This window comes from Oncorhynchus kisutch, linkage group LG17, assembly GCF_002021735.2.
Source record: "Oncorhynchus kisutch isolate 150728-3 linkage group LG17, Okis_V2, whole genome shotgun sequence".
In the NCBI taxonomy this organism is placed as follows: domain Eukaryota; kingdom Metazoa; phylum Chordata; class Actinopteri; order Salmoniformes; family Salmonidae; genus Oncorhynchus; species Oncorhynchus kisutch.
The window spans coordinates 40,379,058-40,400,762 of NC_034190.2; the positions used below are offsets into that span (position 1 = coordinate 40,379,058).

Sequence of the window (21,705 nt, forward strand, 5' to 3'; positions counted from 1 at the left end):
AGCATCCGCCAACTCCTGGACAGTCTGTGGTGCAATGTGGTGTTGGTGGATGGAGCGAGACATGATGTCCCAGATGTGCTCAATTGGATTCAGGTCTGGGGAACGGGCGGGCCAGTCCATAGCATCAATGCCTTCCTCTTGCAGGAACTGCTGACACACTCCAGCCACATGCGGTCTAGCATTGTCTTGCATTAGGAGGAACCCAGGGCCAACCGCACCAGCATATGGTCTCACAAGGGGTCTGAGGATCTCATCTCGGTACCTAATGGCAGTCAGGCTACCTCTGGCGAGCACATGGAGGGCTGTGCAGCCCCCCAAAGAAATGCCACCCCACACCATGACTGACCCACCGCCAAACCGGTCATGCTGGAGGATATTGCAGGCAGCAGAATGTTCTCCACAGCGTCTCCAGGCTCTGTCACGTCTGTCACATGTGCTCAGTGTGAACCTGCTTTCATCTGTGAAGAGCACAGGGCGCCAGTGGCGAATTTGCCAATCTTGGTGTTCTCTGGCAAATGCCAAACGTCCTGCATGGTGTTGGGCTGTAGTAAGCACAACCCCCACCTGTGGACGTCGGGCCCTCATACCACCCTCATGGAGTCTGTTTCTGACCGTTTGAGCAGACACATGCACATTTGTGGCCTGCTGGAGGTCATTTTGCAGGGCTCTGGCAGTGCTCCTCCTGCTCCTCCTTGCACAAAGGCGGAGGTAGCGGTCCTGCTGCTGGGTTGTTGCCCTCCTACGGCCTCCTCCACGTCTCCTGATGTACTGGCCTGTCTCCTGGTAGCGCCTCCATGCTCTGGACACTACGCTGACAGACACAGCAAACCTTCTTGCCACATCTCGCATTGATGTGCCATGCTGGATGAGCTGCACTACCTGAGCCACTTGTGTGGGTTGTAGACTCCGTCTCCTGCTACCACTAGAATGAAAGCACCGCCAACATTCAAAAGTGACCAAAACATCAGCCAGGAAGCATAGGAACTGAGAAGTGGTCTGTGGTCCCCACCTGCAGAACCACTCCTTTATTGGGGGTGTCTTGCTAAATGCCTATAATTTCCACCTGTTGTCTATTCCATTTGCACAACAGCATGTGAAATTGATTGTCAATCAGTGTTGCTTCCTAAGTGGACAGTTTGATTTCACAGAAGTGTGATTGACTTGGAGTTACATTGTGTTGTTTAAGTGTTCCCTTTATTTTTTTGAGCAGTGTATATGTGTATATGTATGTATGTATGTATGTATGTACGTATATGTGTGTGTGTATATATATATATATATATATATATATATATATATATATATATATATATCCTTTTGTTTTCTCGCGCGCACAGACGGGATGTCAACAGTTTAGTGAAATGTGTTTCGTTGCGGAAACATGTTACTCTCGATGTTTCCCAAATAAAGCACTGGGTAGCGGCAGGAACAGGGTTGGAGAGCCCATGGCATACAGAGTTTGGGTGGAATATCACCTGTTGGGCAGCGAGAGCATACTCCTCAAACAGTGGTTGATGATTGGAGTGAAATAAGTGTTCTTGCATTTATTTCTCAGCTGCTGGTATTAAACACAGCTCCGTTATAAGACCGAAGTAGCCTACAAAACCGACCAGCGGGAAAGCTCGCGCCCTCCATTCCCTATTCAAGTGCATACACATGACATTACTTTTCCCCCCTGAAACAAACTGCATATTACTAAAGACAAGATTAAATTGAGAATAGTCTGATGGGTGAAAATCACTTGATGAGAGAACAACTGAGGCAAGGAAACGAGCCCAAGCTTTTATTTAGCTTCTTTATCAAATCATCACTAGCCTATTTTCGCACCATGCAGCCCATAACCATTTTGAGTTCTAAGACATTCTAAGGTTTGCATCATTCACAACTAAAGTTGCCAAATAACTCTAAATATAGCATATATATGACCTGTTTCAAGCATGGGCGAAGCCAGATTTTTTGTTGTGGGGATAGGCCTAGAAAAATTTGGATAGGAATTTTTTTCTACTTGTTTCTTACATTTATTTTGCGATGTGCACCGTATATTATTTCGTAATACAATCGTTTTATACTAGTGCATAGTACTTGGAGCAACCTCATTACATATACAAATAATGACCTATCCCAGCATATTAAAATAAGACAGTAACTTTAGACCAGGCGCACTTTAATATCGATGGGCAAACAAGCCTGTATTTGATGTTATCATTTATACCACGGCGGGCAGTAGTACTATAAAAAGGTACCTTACCTTTAGTAGACGTATCATAAGGCGCAGACGGCGAGGCTTTGAGTTGAATATGGTGATGATTTCATCGTAATCCAACGTTTCTGTCAGTTGACGCTCAAAGACAGCAAACTGAAGTGGTTCAGCTGGGCGCTTGTCCCTGATGTGCGAAGACGATGTTTTATCCTAGTTGTTGTTGAGAAAAGTCTCTCCACAATGCGTGATGTCACTGGAAGTGTAACAATGATCCTGAACAGAGAGTTTATATTAGGGACCATATCATCAGGGCAGCTGTCAAGTACACTCATTATGGAGGAAAAGTCAAGCTTTCCCCATGTTCATTTCCCGACTCAACTGCTGAATAATAACAGTGAATTCAGCATCCTCAATTCATATTGTATTACTGTCTCAAAAAAAAGTACTGACGTGCCCCGACACTTTTTGCCGCGGTGCACAGAACCAAATTCAAACGGTGGGAGTTGCAATGCACATATACCGCTTGCTTAAATGTTTGCTTTAATAGGACATTGTACTCTTCTGTTCCCTGACATGACTGAAGCTCGAAACGAAAACCCACACGCAGAGTGGGATCCAACTCCAGGGGTTGCAACGCCAAGTCTTTTCTGAGAAATTCCTTGTGCAGACTAATCAGCGGTTTCCATGAACCCAACAGCCCTTTCTTTCATCATTCCAGCATGAATGTATCGGATGCACACAGCATTAAGTTCTCGTTTCGATTTGATCTTTATATTTATCTGCTAGTATGGCAAAATACGTGGAAGGCGCAGAATGGACTTCCATCTTTTATCCTGCACAGTAACAATGATGCTGCCTGCACACTCCAGCAACTTGTTCTGATTTTCAGGGTTCATAAGCTGGCATTGCGAGGTAGTTCATTAAGCCTGTTTTGTATTTCTGAGTCATACTTTGAGATGAAATTGAAGATTTCTAATAAGTTACCTTTCTTGATTGCCTCTTCGGGTTCTCTATGCCCTCTGAGTTGAATATCCTGCTTTGCACACATTAGAACAATATCTATGACCACTTTAACATGTGCACGGGTTCTTTCAATAAAATCCATGTTTGCATAACCATGTACTTGGTTCAACACAGTCCCACGACTTCTAGGCCCATGGGTCACCTTGTAGGATTCAAATTTTGCAAGGACACTAACTAGCATGTCATTGTTGCCAGGTGCACGGTGTTTCCTCCGACACATTGGTGAGGCTGGCTTCCGGGTTGGATGCGCGCTGTGTTAAGAAGCAGTGCGGCTTGGTTGGGTTGTGTATCGGAGGAAGCATGACTTTCAACCTTCGTCTCTCCCGAGCGCGTACGGGAGTTGTAGCGACGAGACAAGATAGTAGCTACTACAACAATTGGATTCCCACGAAATTGGGGAGAAAAAGGGGTAAATATTTTTTTTTTTTAAACAATGTAACCAATAGTCGGAAGTCAACTTGATTGTCACGAACTATTTCTTTGTTACATTATATAGAAATTACCCACAGAAAATAAATCTCACATGCATTTCTTTTAAAAGTGTAATAAAATAAATACACCAAAAAATGGCCTGGGTAGGCCGTGGCCTGGGTAGGCCGTGGCCTGGGTAGGCCGTGGCCTGGGTAGGCCGTGGCCTGGGTAGGCCGTGGCCTGGGTAGGCCGTGGCCTGGGTAGGCCGTGGCCTGGGTAGGCCGTGGCCTGGGTAGGCCGTGGCCTGGGTAGGCCGTGGCCTGGGTAGGCCGTGGCCCTACACCGCCGGTTTCGAGTGATCACTTTTATGCTCAATATAGCCACGTCATATGCGCACTGTAATGGGAAAAATGCTTTCCATTTTTGTGTAGGCCTGGAGATGCTAAAAGTGTTTGTTAATTAATGGTCAATTACTGTGAGACCTGGGAGTCTTTTGCATGACAATATCCTACTGACAAAATTTCATGACCACAACAGCCCTACTCAGGAGACCTCATTTACCAGGGAGATGTTGTCACTGTTATGTCAGACCATGTTAAACTGTTAGACTTAGTTTATCTGTTGTTCCTGTAGCACCCAGCAGGGTTGGAGGCCATCAGCCCCAGTGAGGAGGTGACTGACATGGAGGACAATGAGGAAGAGGACCTGGGAGTGCTGGACGACCAGCGGAGCATCATCCTGCACCTCCTCTCCCAGCTCAAACTGGGCATGGACCTCACCCGGGTAAGACAGCCAACGCTCTTTGCTCTCTCCATGTCTTTTCCTTGGATTGTTAGAGCTGGTATGGCCAACACAATGTTTACTTGTTCACTGACTGAATAGGAATGTCTTGATTCCTGTTTTAGGAAGAACAGATTACAGTTATGTACTGGTATGTCCATTTCACTAGCCTGCTCAGTTGAATATGATCATCAATGGCATCAAAACAGTCATGGAAGGACAATTAAAAAGCTTTTAGTTCAAATGATGACTTGTGCCGTTCCCTATCAGCACTAGTGAAGTGTCTCCCTCATGTAGTTTAACAGTCGCCTCCCGCCCTGTTTACCAGGTGGTGCTACCCACGTTCATCCTGGAGAAACGCTCCCTGCTGGAGATGTACGCTAACTTCATGGCCCACCCGGACATGTTCCTGTCCATCACGGCTGGAGCCACGGCGGAGGACCGCATCGTACACTTTGTGGAGTACTATCTTACCGCCTTCCACGAGGGCCGCAAAGGAGCTGTGGCCAAGAAGCCCTACAACCCGGCACTGGGCGAAACCTTCCACTGTTCCTGGGAGGTGCCTCGGGACAGAGTGAGGCCCCTCAGGTCTCAGGGCCCCAGGGAACCAGCCTCCAGGGTCCCCAACAACACCCAACCGCAGGACGGTCCGTCGGGGAGCGAGTGTTACCGCGTTCGCTTCATGGCCGAGCAGGTGTCCCACCACCCGCCTGTCTCAGGGTTCTACTGCGAGTGCCCAGAGAGGAGGATGTGTGTCAATGCCCACGTGTGGACGAGGAGCAAGTTCATGGGCATGTCCATTGGTGTGTCCATGATAGGGGAAGGTGAGTGAAAATATGCGCTTCCGGGTTCGTTGAGGCTCAGCTAAAAGCTGACACCATAAGTACATGACTGAGTTCAAATCATACACTTTTCTTAAGCTTATGCTCATGTTTTGGAATACACATGGAGATACAGTTGGTGGCAGTTTGAATGGCATTGGCAACGCGCATGTTCCTGCCACCTGAGGAGCTGTGTTTTTCAGCCATCTATTTCCTATGTTTGAGGGGTGCAAAAGTCTTGCAAAAGTCTTGTCACTTAAATATCGCTGGTTTGATTGCTTTCACTTTACTTTCATACTCTTGCTTGTGCCTCTGTCTCCCCCCACCCCCCCCATTTAACGTTCCAAACCACGGAAATGCTTGTAATGACCTGTCAAACACACCCATGAAATGGTCTCAATGGAATACATTGTCTTTCCGTTTCAGCTATGAGAAGGTTAAAGCTTAGTGTGGGACTAAACACATCGTCTCCACACCTACATCACAAGAAAGAGAAGAGAGACAACTTTATTTTGATGGGCGTCTTTTTTTTGTGGAATTGAAAAAAGTAATTATTTTACAAATTAGATGCGCTGAGATCAAAAAAACTTCTGAAAATGAAGACTCGGATTATAGTTATATTATTTCTCATTCCGCAAACAATGTAAAGTATGTATGGAGAGGAGTAATCTAGAGCCAAGCGTGTTGATTTTCAATCCGAGGGTATCCTGCACTTGTTGAATTATGCAACAGAACGTGACTGTAATGAATGAGGCAGTCTAGACAGAGCAGGTACAGGAAGGCCTAGACAGAGCAGGTGAGTGCAGGAAGGCCTAGACAGAGCAGGTGAGTGCAGGAAGGCCTAGACAGAGCAGGTGAGTGCAGGAAGGCCTAGACAGAGCAGGTACAGGAAGGCCTAGACAGAGCAGGTGAGTGCAGGAAGGCCTAGACAGAGCAGGTGAGTGCAGGAAGGCCTAGACAGAGCAGGTGAGTGCAGGAAGGCCTAGACAGAGCAGGTACAGGATGGCCTAGACAGAGCAGGTACAGGAAGGTCTAGAAAGAGCAAGTGAGTGCAGGAAGGCCTAGACAGAGCAGGTACAGGAAGGCCTAGACAGAGCAGGTACAGGAAGGCCTAGACAGAGCAGGTACAGGAAGGCCTAGACAGAGCAGGTGTGCAGGAAGGCCTAGACAGAGCAGGTGAGTGCAGGAAGGCCTAGGCAGAGCAGGTGAGTGCAGGAAGATCTAGACAGAGCAGGTACAGGAAGGTCTAGACAGAGCAAGTGAGTGCAGGAAGGCCTAGACAGAGCAGGTGAGTGCATGAAGGCCTAGACAGAGCAGGTGAGTGCAGGAAGGCCTAGACAGATCAGGTGAGTGCAGGAAGGCCTAGACAGAGCAGGTGAGTGCAGGAAGGCCTAGACAGATCAGGTGAGTGCAGGAAGGCCTAGACAGAGCAGGTACAGGAAGGCCTAGGCAGAGCAGGTGAGTGCAGGAAGGCCTAGACCAGAGCAGGTGAGTGCAGGAAGGCCTAGACCAGAGCAGGTACATGAAGGTCTAGAAAGAGCAAGTGAGTGCAGGAAGGCCTAGACAGAGCAGGTACAGGAAGGCCTAGACAGAGCAGGTACAGGAAGGCCTAGACAGAGCAGGTGTGCAGGAAGGCCTAGACAGAGCAGGTGAGTGCAGGAAGGCCTAGGCAGAGCAGGTGAGTGCAGTAAGATCTAGACAGAGCAGGTACAGGAAGGTCTAGACAGAGCAAGTGAGTGCAGGAAGGCCTAGACAGAGCAGGTGAGTGCAGGAAGGCCTAGACAGAGCAGGTGAGTGCAGGAAGGCCTAGACAGATCAGGTGAGTGCAGGAAGGCCTAGACAGAGCAGGTACAGGAAGGCCTAGGCAGAGCAGGTGAGTGCAGGAAGATCTAGACAGAGCAGGTACAGGAAGGTCTAGACAGAGCAAGTGAGTGCAGGAAGGCCTAGACAGAGCAGGTGAGTGCAGGAAGGCCTAGACAGAGCAGGTGAGTGCAGGAAGGCCTAGACAGATCAGGTGAGTGCAGGAAGGCCTAGACGGAGCAAGTGAGTGCAGGAAGGCCTAGACGGAGCAGGTACAGGAAGGCCTAGACAGAGCAGGTACAGGAAGGCCTAGACAGAGCAGGTACAGGAAGGCCTAGACAGAGCAGGTACAGGAAGGCCTAGACCAGAGCAGGTACAGGAAGGCCTAGACCAGAGCAGGTACAGGAAGGCCTAGACCAGAGCAGGTACAGGAAGGCCTAGACCAGAGCAGGTACAGGAAGGCCTAGACCAGAGCAGGTACAGGAAGGCCTAGACCAGAGCAGGTACAGGAAGGCCTAGACCAGAGCAGGTACAGGAAGGCCTAGACCAGAGCAGGTACAGGAAGGCCTAGACCAGAGCAGGTACAGGAAGGCCTAGACCAGAGCAGGTACAGGAAGGCCTAGACCAGAGCAGGTACAGGAAGGCCTAGACAGAGCAGGTACAGGAAGGTCTAGACAGAGCAGGTGAGTGCAGGAAGGCCTAGACAGAGCAGGTGAGTGCAGGAAGGCCTAGACAGAGCAGGTGGGTACAGGAAGATCTAGACAGAGCAGGTACAGGAAGATCTAGACAGAGCAGGTACAGGAAGGTCTAGACAGAGCAAGTGAGTGCAGGAAGGCCTAGACAGAGCAGGTACAGGAAGGCCTAGACAGAGCAGGTGAGTGCAGGAAGGCCTAGACAGAGCAGGTACAGGAAGGCCTAGACATAGCAGGTTAGTGCAGGAAGGCCTAGACAGAGCAGGTGAGTGCAGGAAGATCTAGACAGAGCAGGTACAGGAAGGTCTAGACAGAGCAGGTACAGGAAGGTCTAGACAGAGCAAGTGAGTGCAGGAAGGCCTAGACAGAGCAAGTGAGTGCAGGAAGGCCTAGACAGAGCAGGTACAGGAAGGCCTAGACAGAGCAGGTACGGCAAGGTCTAGACAGAGCAGGTACGGGAAGGCCTAGACAGAGCAGGTACGGGAAGGCCTAGACAGAGCAGGTACGGGAAGGCCTAGACAGAGCAGGTACAGGAAGGTCTAGACAGAGCAAGTGAGTGCAGGAAGGCCTAGACAGAGCAGGTACAGGAAGGCCTAGACAGAGCAGGTGAGTGCAGGAAGGCCTAGACAGAGCAGGTGAGTGCAGGAAGGCCTAGACAGAGCAGGTGAGTGCAGGAAGGCCTAGACAGATCAGGTGAGTGCAGGAAGGCCTAGACAGAGCAGGTACAGGAAGGCCTAGGCAGAGCAGGTGAGTGCAGGAAGATCTAGACAGAGCAGGTACAGGAAGGTCTAGACAGAGCAAGTGAGTGCAGGAAGGCCTAGACAGAGCAGGTGAGTGCAGGAAGGCCTAGACAGAGCAGGTGAGTGCAGGAAGGCCTAGACAGATCAGGTGAGTGCAGGAAGGCCTAGACGGAGCAAGTGAGTGCAGGAAGGCCTAGACAGAGCAGGTACAGGAAGGCCTAGACAGAGCAGGTACAGGAAGGCCTAGACAGAGCAGGTACAGGAAGGCCTAGACAGAGCAGGTACAGGAAGGCCTAGACCAGAGCAGGTACAGGAAGGCCTAGACCAGAGCAGGTACAGGAAGGCCTAGACCAGAGCAGGTACAGGAAGGCCTAGACCAGAGCAGGTACAGGAAGGCCTAGACCAGAGCAGGTACAGGAAGGCCTAGACCAGAGCAGGTACAGGAAGGCCTAGACCAGAGCAGGTACAGGAAGGCCTAGACAGAGCAGGTACAGGAAGGTCTAGACAGAGCAGGTGAGTGCAGGAAGGCCTAGACAGAGCAGGTGAGTGCAGGAAGGCCTAGACAGAGCAGGTGGGTACAGGAAGATCTAGACAGAGCAGGTACAGGAAGATCTAGACAGAGCAGGTACAGGAAGGTCTAGACAGAGCAAGTGAGTGCAGGAAGGCCTAGACAGAGCAGGTACAGGAAGGCCTAGACAGAGCAGGTGAGTGCAGGAAGGCCTAGACATAGCAGGTTAGTGCAGGAAGGCCTAGACAGAGCAGGTGAGTGCAGGAAGATCTAGACAGAGCAGGTACAGGAAGGTCTAGACAGAGCAGGTACAGGAAGGTCTAGACAGAGCAAGTGAGTGCAGGAAGGCCTAGACAGAGCAAGTGAGTGCAGGAAGGCCTAGACCAGAGCAAGTGAGTGCAGGAAGGCCTAGACCAGAGCAGGTACAGGAAGGCCTAGACCAGAGCAGGTACAGGAAGGCCTAGACCAGAGCAGGTACAGGAAGGCCTAGACCAGAGCAGGTACAGGAAGGCCTAGACAGAGCAGGTACAGGAAGGTCTAGACAGAGCAGGTGAGTGCAGGAAGGCCTAGACAGAGCAGGTGAGTGCAGGAAGGCCTAGACAGAGCAGGTGGGTACAGGAAGATCTAGACAGAGCAGGTACAGGAAGATCTAGACAGAGCAGGTACAGGAAGGTCTAGACAGAGCAAGTGAGTGCAGGAAGGCCTAGACAGAGCAGGTACAGGAAGGTCTAGACAGAGCAAGTGAGTGCAGGAAGGCCTAGACAGAGCAGGTGAGTGCAGGAAGGCCTAGACAGAGCAGGTGAGTGCAGGAAGGCCTAGACAGATCAGGTGAGTGCAGGAAGGCCTAGACGGAGCAAGTGAGTGCAGGAAGGCCTAGACAGAGCAGGTACAGGAAGGCCTAGACAGAGCAGGTACAGGAAGGCCTAGACAGAGCAGGTACAGGAAGGCCTAGACAGAGCAGGTACAGGAAGGCCTAGACCAGAGCAGGTACAGGAAGGCCTAGACCAGAGCAGGTACAGGAAGGCCTAGACCAGAGCAGGTACAGGAAGGCCTAGACCAGAGCAGGTACAGGAAGGCCTAGACCAGAGCAGGTACAGGAAGGCCTAGACCAGAGCAGGTACAGGAAGGCCTAGACCAGAGCAGGTACAGGAAGGCCTAGACCAGAGCAGGTACAGGAAGGCCTAGACCAGAGCAGGTACAGGAAGGCCTAGACAGAGCAGGTACAGGAAGGTCTAGACAGAGCAGGTGAGTGCAGGAAGGCCTAGACAGAGCAGGTACAGGAAGGCCTAGACATAGCAGGTTAGTGCAGGAAGGCCTAGACAGAGCAGGTGAGTGCAGGAAGATCTAGACAGAGCAGGTACAGGAAGGTCTAGACAGAGCAGGTACAGGAAGGTCTAGACAGAGCAAGTGAGTGCAGGAAGGCCTAGACAGAGCAAGTGAGTGCAGGAAGGCCTAGACAGAGCAGGTACAGGAAGGCCTAGACAGAGCAGGTACGGCAAGGTCTAGACAGAGCAGGTACGGGAAGGCCTAGACAGAGCAGGTACGGGAAGGCCTAGACAGAGCAGGTACGGGAAGGCCTAGACAGAGCAGGTACAGGAAGGTCTAGACAGAGCAAGTGAGTGCAGGAAGGCCTAGACAGAGCAGGTACAGGAAGGCCTAGACAGAGCAGGTGAGTGCAGGAAGGCCTAGACAGAGCAGGTGAGTGCAGGAAGGCCTAGACAGAGCAGGTGAGTGCAGGAAGGCCTAGACAGAGCAGGTGAGTGCAGGAAGGCCTAGACAGATCAGGTGAGTGCAGGAAGGCCTAGACAGAGCAGGTACAGGAAGGCCTAGGCAGAGCAGGTGAGTGCAGGAAGATCTAGACAGAGCAGGTACAGGAAGGTCTAGACAGAGCAAGTGAGTGCAGGAAGGCCTAGACAGAGCAGGTGAGTGCAGGAAGGCCTAGACAGAGCAGGTGAGTGCAGGAAGGCCTAGACAGATCAGGTGAGTGCAGGAAGGCCTAGACGGAGCAAGTGAGTGCAGGAAGGCCTAGACAGAGCAGGTACAGGAAGGCCTAGACAGAGCAGGTACAGGAAGGCCTAGACAGAGCAGGTACAGGAAGGCCTAGACCAGAGCAGGTACAGGAAGGCCTAGACCAGAGCAGGTACAGGAAGGCCTAGACCAGAGCAGGTACAGGAAGGCCTAGACCAGAGCAGGTACAGGAAGGCCTAGACCAGAGCAGGTACAGGAAGGCCTAGACCAGAGCAGGTACAGGAAGGCCTAGACAGAGCAGGTACAGGAAGGTCTAGACAGAGCAGGTGAGTGCAGGAAGGCCTAGACAGAGCAGGTGAGTGCAGGAAGGCCTAGACAGAGCAGGTGGGTACAGGAAGATCTAGACAGAGCAGGTACAGGAAGATCTAGACAGAGCAGGTACAGGAAGGTCTAGACAGAGCAAGTGAGTGCAGGAAGGCCTAGACAGAGCAGGTACAGGAAGGCCTAGACAGAGCAGGTGAGTGCAGGAAGGCCTAGACAGAGCAGGTACAGGAAGGCCTAGACATAGCAGGTTAGTGCAGGAAGGCCTAGACAGAGCAGGTGAGTGCAGGAAGATCTAGACAGAGCAGGTACAGGAAGGTCTAGACAGAGCAGGTACAGGAAGGTCTAGACAGAGCAAGTGAGTGCAGGAAGGCCTAGACAGAGCAAGTGAGTGCAGGAAGGCCTAGACCAGAGCAGGTACAGGAAGGCCTAGACCAGAGCAGGTACAGGAAGGCCTAGACCAGAGCAGGTACAGGAAGGCCTAGACCAGAGCAGGTACAGGAAGGCCTAGACAGAGCAGGTACAGGAAGGTCTAGACAGAGCAGGTGAGTGCAGGAAGGCCTAGACAGAGCAGGTGAGTGCAGGAAGGCCTAGACAGAGCAGGTGGGTACAGGAAGATCTAGACAGAGCAGGTACAGGAAGATCTAGACAGAGCAGGTACAGGAAGGTCTAGACAGAGCAAGTGAGTGCAGGAAGGCCTAGACAGAGCAGGTACAGGAAGGCCTAGACAGAGCAGGTGAGTGCAGGAAGGCCTAGACAGAGCAGGTACAGGAAGGCCTAGACATAGCAGGTTAGTGCAGGAAGGCCTAGACAGAGCAGGTGAGTGCAGGAAGATCTAGACAGAGCAGGTGAGTGCAGGAAGATCTAGACAGAGCAGGTACAGGAAGGTCTAGACAGAGCAAGTGAGTGCAGGAAGGCCTAGACAGAGCAAGTGAGTGCAGGAAGGCCTAGACCAGAGCAGGTACAGGAAGGCCTAGACCAGAGCAGGTACAGGAAGGCCTAGACCAGAGCAGGTACAGGAAGGCCTAGACCAGAGCAGGTACAGGAAGGCCTAGACAGAGCAGGTACAGGAAGGTCTAGACAGAGCAGGTGAGTGCAGGAAGGCCTAGACAGAGCAGGTGAGTGCAGGAAGGCCTAGACAGAGCAGGTGGGTACAGGAAGATCTAGACAGAGCAGGTACAGGAAGATCTAGACAGAGCAGGTACAGGAAGGTCTAGACAGAGCAAGTGAGTGCAGGAAGGCCTAGACAGAGCAGGTACAGGAAGGCCTAGACAGAGCAGGTGAGTGCAGGAAGGCCTAGACAGAGCAGGTACAGGAAGGCCTAGACATAGCAGGTTAGTGCAGGAAGGCCTAGACAGAGCAGGTGAGTGCAGGAAGATCTAGACAGAGCAGGTACAGGAAGGTCTAGACAGAGCAAGTGAGTGCAGGAAGGCCTAGACAGAGCAAGTGAGTGCAGGAAGGCCTAGACAGAGCAGGTACAGGAAGGCCTAGACAGAGCAAGTGAGTGCAGGAAGGCCTAGACAGAGCAAGTGAGTGCAGGAAGGCCTAGACAGAGCAAGTGAGTGCAGGAAGGCCTAGACAGAGCAGGTACGGCAAGGTCTAGACAGAGCAGGTACGGGAAGGCCTAGACAGAGCAGGTACGGGAAGGCCTAGACAGAGCAGGTACGGGAAGGCCTAGACAGAGCAGGTACAGGAAGGTCTAGACAGAGCAAGTGAGTGCAGGAAGGCCTAGACAGAGCAGGTACAGGAAGGCCTAGACAGAGCAGGTACAGGAAGGCCTAGACAGAGCAGGTACAGGAAGGCCTAGACAGAGCAGGTACAGGAAGGCCTAGACAGAGCAGTTGTGCAGGAAGGCCTAGACAGAGCAGTTGTGCAGGAAGGCCTAGACAGAGCAGGTGAGTGCAGGAAGATCTAGACAGAGCAGGTGAGTGCAGGAAGATCTAGACAGAGCAGGTACAGGAAGGTCTAGACAGAGCAAGTGAGTGCAGGAAGGCCTAGACAGAGCAAGTGAGTGCAGGAAGGCCTAGACCAGAGCAGGTACAGGAAGGCCTAGACCAGAGCAGGTACAGGAAGGCCTAGACCAGAGCAGGTACAGGAAGGCCTAGACCAGAGCAGGTACAGGAAGGCCTAGACAGAGCAGGTACAGGAAGGTCTAGACAGAGCAGGTGAGTGCAGGAAGGCCTAGACAGAGCAGGTGAGTGCAGGAAGGCCTAGACAGAGCAGGTGAGTGCAGGAAGGCCTAGACAGAGCAGGTGAGTGCAGGAAGGCCTAGACAGATCAGGTGAGTGCAGGAAGGCCTAGACAGAGCAGGTACAGGAAGGCCTAGGCAGAGCAGGTGAGTGCAGGAAGATCTAGACAGAGCAGGTACAGGAAGGTCTAGACAGAGCAAGTGAGTGCAGGAAGGCCTAGACAGAGCAGGTGAGTGCAGGAAGGCCTAGACAGAGCAGGTGAGTGCAGGAAGGCCTAGACAGAGCAGGTGGGTACAGGAAGATCTAGACAGAGCAGGTACAGGAAGATCTAGACAGAGCAGGTACAGGAAGGTCTAGACAGAGCAAGTGAGTGCAGGAAGGCCTAGACAGAGCAGGTACAGGAAGGCCTAGACAGAGCAGGTGAGTGCAGGAAGGCCTAGACAGAGCAGGTACAGGAAGGCCTAGACATAGCAGGTTAGTGCAGGAAGGCCTAGACAGAGCAGGTGAGTGCAGGAAGATCTAGACAGAGCAGGTACAGGAAGGTCTAGACAGAGCAAGTGAGTGCAGGAAGGCCTAGACAGAGCAAGTGAGTGCAGGAAGGCCTAGACAGAGCAGGTACAGGAAGGCCTAGACAGAGCAAGTGAGTGCAGGAAGGCCTAGACAGAGCAAGTGAGTGCAGGAAGGCCTAGACAGAGCAAGTGAGTGCAGGAAGGCCTAGACAGAGCAGGTACGGCAAGGTCTAGACAGAGCAGGTACGGGAAGGCCTAGACAGAGCAGGTACGGGAAGGCCTAGACAGAGCAGGTACGGGAAGGCCTAGACAGAGCAGGTACAGGAAGGTCTAGACAGAGCAAGTGAGTGCAGGAAGGCCTAGACAGAGCAGGTACAGGAAGGCCTAGACAGAGCAGGTACAGGAAGGCCTAGACAGAGCAGGTACAGGAAGGCCTAGACAGAGCAGGTACAGGAAGGCCTAGACAGAGCAGTTGTGCAGGAAGGCCTAGACAGAGCAGTTGTGCAGGAAGGCCTAGACAGAGCAGTTGTGCAGGAAGGCCTAGACAGAGCAGGTGAGTGCAGGAAGGCCTAGGCAGAGCAGGTGAGTGCAGGAAGATCTAGACAGAGCAGGTACAGGAAGGTCTAGACAGAGCAAGTGAGTGCAGGAAGGCCTAGACAGAGCAGGTGAGTGCAGGAAGGCCTAGACGGAGCAAGTGAGTGCAGGAAGGCCTAGACAGAGCAGGTACAGGAAGGCCTAGACAGAGCAGGTACAGGAAGGCCTAGACAGAGCAGGTACAGGAAGGCCTAGACCAGAGCAGGTACAGGAAGGCCTAGACCAGAGCAGGTACAGGAAGGCCTAGACCAGAGCAGGTACAGGAAGGCCTAGACCAGAGCAGGTACAGGAAGGCCTAGACCAGAGCAGGTACAGGAAGGCCTAGACCAGAGCAGGTACAGGAAGGCCTAGACCAGAGCAGGTACAGGAAGGCCTAGACCAGAGCAGGTACAGGAAGGCCTAGACCAGAGCAGGTACAGGAAGGTCTAGAAAGAGCAAGTGAGTGCAGGAAGGCCTAGACAGAGCAGGTGAGTGCAGGAAGGCCTAGACAGAGCAGGTGAGTGCAGGAAGGCCTAGACAGAGCAGGTGGGTGCAGGAAGGCCTAGACAGAGCAGGTGGGTACAGGAAGATCTAGACAGAGCAGGTACAGGAAGATCTAGACAGAGCAGGTACAGGAAGGTCTAGACAGAGCAAGTGAGTGCAGGAAGGCCTAGACAGAGCAGGTACAGGAAGGCCTAGACAGAGCAGGTGAGTGCAGGAAGGCCTAGACAGAGCAGGTACAGGAAGGCCTAGACATAGCAGGTTAGTGCAGGAAGGCCTAGACAGAGCAAGTGAGTGCAGGAAGGCCTAGACAGAGCAGGTACAGGAAGGCCTAGACAGAGCAGGTACGGCAAGGTCTAGACAGAGCAGGTACGGGAAGGCCTAGACAGAGCAGGTACGGGAAGGCCTAGACAGAGCAGGTACGGGAAGGCCTAGACAGAGCAGGTACGGGAAGGCCTAGACAGAGCAGGTACGGGAAGGCCTAGACAGAGCAGGTGAGTGCAGGAAGACGTAGACAGAGCAGGTGAGTGCAGGAAGGCGTAGACAGAGCAGGTGAGTGCAGGAAGGCCTAGACAGAGCAGGTGAGTGCAGGAAGGCCTAGACAGAGCAGGTGAGTGCAGGAGGGCCTAGACAGAGCAGGTGAGTGCAGGAAGGCCTAGACAGAGCAGGTGAGTGCAGCCCTGTTCCACTCCTTTATGTTAATATATGCAAAATCAATACCCCATGTATTTATGCAAATTAGAGTACTATTATTTTTTATTTTAACACAATATTTAAAAAATCCCCAATTCCTTTTAGAGGGAAAAAAAAGTGAGATTTGTTCAGTAACTGTTATTCCTGAATTCCCACAAATCCTTGAGCTCCATAAATGATTTGCCCCTGACAGGAAAATGTTTTATGTGCTTTTAATGCAGTCATTATCTGATGGATTCTTTTCATTGTAAACGTTTGGAGTATCTTCATATATTGTCCAACTGTTGCATAAATTAGAATTGTTTTTAAAACCTTTCAACAATGGTGATTACTGCAGCCAGTTTTTACTCTCATACTGTACCTACCCATTGTGCATAGTCCTATGGAAGGGTATGGAAGTTCTCTGATGACAATCAATACATGAGTCCTCTATCTGCCCTCTTGACGCCACAATGTAGGCCTTTCTGAACGAGTCACAGAATACAGGAAGCCCTTGAACAGAATAGACTGAATCTGTATACATGTTATACTGATTCACCACGGCCAGAAAATATTCTCAGGCGTACCTTTTTTCAATGCCTAGTCATACCACAGGGTTTGTGCATTCACTTTGGGATTGCTTTTGAAGCACAATGGTGACCCTCTCACATTTAGAGGCCTGTGTGGTTTGGCATCTTTTGAGTATTGTGCCTCTAATGAAAATATAATACTTTTTTTTTAAGCGGACGATATTTTGTGCTGCATTGATTGGTGCTGATTAATATGATGTCTGATGGCGAGGTAAGCATGTCAATCTGCTCCTGCTGTGATTTGCGGTGGCGGTGGGTTGTCATGGACAGCACGGTGGGTTGTCATGGACAGCACGGTGGGTTGTCATGGACAGCACGGTGGGTTGTCATGGACAGCACGGTTGGTCAATGTGGGGGTTTAGCTAAAAACAGGATCAATTGTGTCTGTACTGACGGTATTATACATGCTAGATTGTTATGCCTTTATGCATTCGACCAAAGACGGTATTCATTCAGTGACATTGGATATATAGTACAGCACTTTGCATACACAGTATGAAGAGGTGGACAAGGTAAGAAAGACCAAAGGGAGAGGGCTCGATTGTGAAGGAAATGTTTCCCACTTGTATTATAGTCAAACGAGTATATGCCAGCCCAGTCATGTGATGAACTTCCACATGATTTCTCTCCTGACTCAATTAGAGTGTTTTCACATACAGATCTCATTCCTCGTTAAAGTGAACTCTGGTGGTAAAATAAAGCAAAACAACTAAGTTGTCGTTGTGTTCACACTTCCCTTGCCTTTGACAGTTCACTTCACCTATTTTGTGGTCCGAGTTCCTCTTTGCATTTACATTGCTCTGTTTAAGAAAGGAACCCAGATCTTTTTCCAACAGTTACGCAATGCACTCTGGGTTTTTATAAAGTGCAAGGACAAGCTATTCCATCAGAATGTGTTATCGGACAGCTAGATATACCATATACCTACTTACATTTTGGAAGTTAATAGATTGCATTTAGTTAATCAGAAGATACTATTAACATGTAAATATTGGTAACAGAATACATAGCAGAAGAATAACTGCAGATTAAATAATGCTGTAATGGGAAATTGTACACCCAATGTATGCTACCGTCCCCTTAAGAGCTGGAATGGATTTTGTTCCCTATGTTGTGATTCTCACCAAATATGTTGTTGTCTTTTCACCCTTATTCAACCCCCACAATCGAATAAACAGCTTGTGAAGCTCTCTTGGAATTGTTGTGCATCCTTGACGGTGACTAATCAATAGGCCTAACCAAAAACAGCATGTGTTTTTTATTTTTTTTGCGAACCTGCACAACTCATCTTCTCTCTACTTTGGCACTAATGTCAGAGGGTTTATTACAGTAGTCTAATGCGTGGTGCAGGAATAATGACAAGCAAACCAGGGGAGCTCGACAAGCAAACCGGACCGTGAAATTCAAGCGAACCGAACTCGGACCACCTCTTGAGATGGTCTCAGTTTGGTTCGCTTTGGGGTCTCTTTTGAGGGGTCTGGTTTCCTTCGCAGTATTCAAAATTGGCTTTTTATTTTTTTGTAATTAAAAAAATATATATATATATATTTTTTTTGCAATAATATGTATTTTTATGTATTTATTTAACCCTTATTTTACCAGGTAAGTTGGCTGAGAACACAGTGTCATTTACAGCAACGACCTGGGGAATAGTTACAGGGGAGAGGAGGGGGATGAATGAGCCAATTGTAAACTGGGGATGATTAGGTAACCGTGATGGTATGAGGGTCAGATTAAGAATGTAGTCAGGACACCGGGGTTAACACCCCTACTCTTATGATAAGTGCCATGGGATTTTTTGTGACCACAGAGAGTCAGAGCACCCGTTTAACATCCCATCCGGGAGGAGTTAGACTGCTCATAAGATAGTTAACAGTAGAGGGCAATGGCATTGAATGGATGCTCATTCCATTCCATTCACTTCCCTATACTTCACTATGCTTCATTATGTTTCCCTATGGTTCACTATGCTTCCCTATGGTTCACTGTGCTTCCCTATGGTTCACTGTGCTTCCCTATGGTTCACTGTGCTTCCCTATGGTTCACTGTGCTTCCCTATGGTTCACTGTGTTTCCCTATGGTTCACTGTGTTTCCCTATGGTTCACTGTGCTTCCCTATGGTTCACTGTGTTTCCCTATGGTTCACTGTGTTTCCCTATGGTTCACTGTGTTTCCCTATGGTTCACTGTGCTTCCCTATGGTTCACTGTGCTTCCCTATGGTTCACTGTGCTTCCCTATGGTTCACTGTGCTTCCCTATGGTTCACTGTGTTTCCCTATGGTTCACTGTGTTTCCCTATGGTTCACTGTGTTTCCCTATGGTTCACTGTGTTTCCCTATGGTTCACTGTGCTTCCCTATGGTTCACTGTGCTTCCCTATGGTTCACTATGCTTCCCTATGGTTCACTACGCTTCCCTATGGTTCACTATGCTTCCCTATGGTTCACTATGCTTCCTTATGGTTCACTACGCTTCACTGTGGTTCACTATGCTTCCCTATGGTTCACTATAGGGTTTTACGTGATAACCCCCATAGGTTTTTTTTGTAGTGGAAGATGATTGGTTTCATGAGTAAGACATGAAAGCAATAGGTCATCCCACAGAGGAGCAGAAGCTGGTGGGATTATTCATTTGTCCTATATGACCAAACAGAATGTACGGTGATGTAGGTGAAGAGATGTTGTAGGTCAGAGTTCACTTTTAACGTCCTCCCTTATGAGGAATCAAGTCCATGAACCCCAAGAGATGTGTCTGTGAACATCACAAAGGGAGAGAAATCAATGCATGGGGCGACGCGGGGTCGTGCACAGTGGGTGTCCTCCGTTCTGCCGGAGTAACTGGGAAAACCTTGGTTGATGATCCCACCATTTAATGTTGTTAACGAGGCACATTCTTTCTGTTCAACTCGGGCATTTTTCTACCCAGTGAAAAAATTCATCCTAGAGGAGTATATTTATGGTCTGGAGATACTGTATCTTTAAAGCAACCAAATTAAATCATTTACCTTTGAAGAACTTCGGATGCTTTCACTCAGGAGACTCCCAGTTAGATAGCAAATGTTCCTTTTTTCCCAAAATATTATTTTTGTTGGCGAAATAGCTCCCGTTTGTTCATCATGCTTGGCTGAGAAATCGACCGGAAAATGCTACCACTACAACGCCAAACTTTTTTCAAAATTAACTCCATAATATCGACAGAAACAAGGCAAACGTTGTTTAGGATCCATCCTCAAGGTGTTTTTAACATATCTATTCGATAATATATCCGTCGAGGCAATTGGTTTCTCATAAGAAGCGATTGGAAAAATGGCTACCTCAGTATTTTATGCAAGATTTTCTGCGGGAGACACCATGTGACCACTTGCTATATATGGTCCCTTACGGCTATTCTTCAATGGAAATGCGTAAAAAGACGTCACAATGCTGTAGACACCTTGGGGAATAAGTGGAAAACGTAAGCTCATTCGTAACTCATTCACAGCCATATAAGGAGTCATTGGCATGAGGCGGTTTAAAACAATGCGGCACTTCCTGGTTGGAATTGTATCTGGGTTTCGCCTGTAACATCAGTTCTGTGGCACTCACAGACAATATCTTTGCAGTTTTGGAAACGTCAGAGTGTTTTCTTTCCAAAGCTGTCCATTATATGCATAGTCGAGCATCTTTTCATGACAAAATATCTGGTTTAAAACGGGAACGTTTTTCATCCCAAATTTTTAATAGTGCCCCCTAATGCATAACTGGACTTGTAAGTAAGAATTTCACTGTAATCGTATTCGGGCAGCATGTGACAAAAATTTGATTTGATATTTCCCCCTCTGCTCCCCAGGGACCTTATGCCTCCTGGAGCATGACGAGGAGTATGTGTTCACTCTGCCCTGTGCCTACGCCCGCTCCATCCTCACCGTGCCATGGGTGGAGCTGGGTGGCAAAGTCACCATCAACTGTGCCAAGAGTGGATACTCTGCCACCGTCACATTCCACACCAAGCCTTTCTATGGAGGGAAGGTACACAGGTGGGTCTCTCTGTGTGTGTGTGTGTGAGAGAGAGAGCAAGCGAGAGTGAGAGATTGCCAAAGCAATGTAAACATACTGTATGTTTCCCATGCCAATAAAGCCCATTGAATTGAGAGAGGATTTGAATGCTCTGGATTGAAATGATTTTGAATGTCATAATTCAAATGTTATTTGTGCCCAATATAACTAAATGGTAAATAATAGATAGTCATTTTGCTGTACTTTTATTGTAATTAAGAATAGAATATGTTTTTAAACACTTCTACTATATTAATGGGGAAAGTACCGTGATTATGGATAATCATGAATGAATCGTGAATAATGATGAGTGAGAAAGTTAGGCATAAATATCAAATGTATTCTATTCTTATTTACACTAAGTGGCTCAAATGCACCATTCATTTCTATTGGGCAAAAGATCATCTGAAACACAACCAAAACAAATGCATCCAACAAGTGTGATGTCGTCATTGCGTGCTAGGAATATGGGACATATACTTGTATAAGTGAATATGTACAAAAAGTGCTGTAATTTCTAAACGGTTAACCCAATTACGTATGAAAATACCCTCAAATTAAAGCTGACAGTCTGCACTTTAACCTCAGTCTCGATATTGCTAAGGCTGTACAATGTATCATAAGAGTAATGTTGAGCAATGATGGGTGGCCACTAAGTACATCATCTGAACATGCCTGTTCCTCTCAGGGTGACTGCAGAGGTCAAACACAACCCGACCAATACCATTGTGTGCAAGGCCCAGGGGGAGTGGAACGGAACCCTGGAGTTCACCTATAGCAGCGGGGAGACCAAAGTGATTGACACAGCCAAACTGCCAATCATCAAGAAGAAGCTCCGGCCTGTGGAGAAGCAGGGACGGAACGAGTCCAGGTAAGATGCTCCTAGGTCCAAGGTGCTGTACTTTTGGTCCCTTAATGGACCAGGGTGGTATTCATTACGCACCAAACCGAAGTAAGCAGGACTGAAACGAGGAGGGACTCCCTGGACTTGGCGTATACAGAACAATATCTATCTTGTCAGCTGCGTGGTGGGTTTGTTAAATACATTTTCTTTATGTGTTTGTGTAGGCGGTTATGGCAGCATGTCACCAAGTCACTGAAGGAGGGGAACATTGACGAGGCCACGGAACAAAAGCGGCGTCTGGAGGAGCGCCAGAGAGGGGAGGAGAGGCAGAGAGCTGCAGTCAACTCGCCCTGGACACCCAAATATTTCAGTAAAAAGGTACGGCTACAGGAGCCAGGGTTCAATATAAAACAAGGGTTTGAGCTGGGGCTATTATGTTCAACCTTATGCCAAAACTTAGTTGATCCTACTTTCCTCGTTGGACCCATGAGGTGCTGGAGCTCGGCTCCACCTGGCTCTCCCTTTGATTT

At 49.4% G+C, this 21,705-nt stretch overlaps 1 protein-coding gene across 1 annotated transcript in view; it reads left to right on the forward strand.

Moving 5' to 3' along the window:
• Nucleotides 1-21,705, forward strand: part of LOC109907665 (oxysterol-binding protein-related protein 10) — a 143,518-nt gene that overhangs the window by 118,482 nt on the left and 3,331 nt on the right. The window contains exons 8-12 of the mRNA XM_020505763.2: nt 4,268-4,417; nt 4,743-5,238; nt 20,126-20,312; nt 21,020-21,202; nt 21,400-21,553. Coding sequence (XP_020361352.1) covers nt 4,268-4,417; nt 4,743-5,238; nt 20,126-20,312; nt 21,020-21,202; nt 21,400-21,553 — 1,170 coding nt within the window. The remainder of the gene's footprint in view (nt 1-4,267; nt 4,418-4,742; nt 5,239-20,125; nt 20,313-21,019; nt 21,203-21,399; nt 21,554-21,705) is intronic.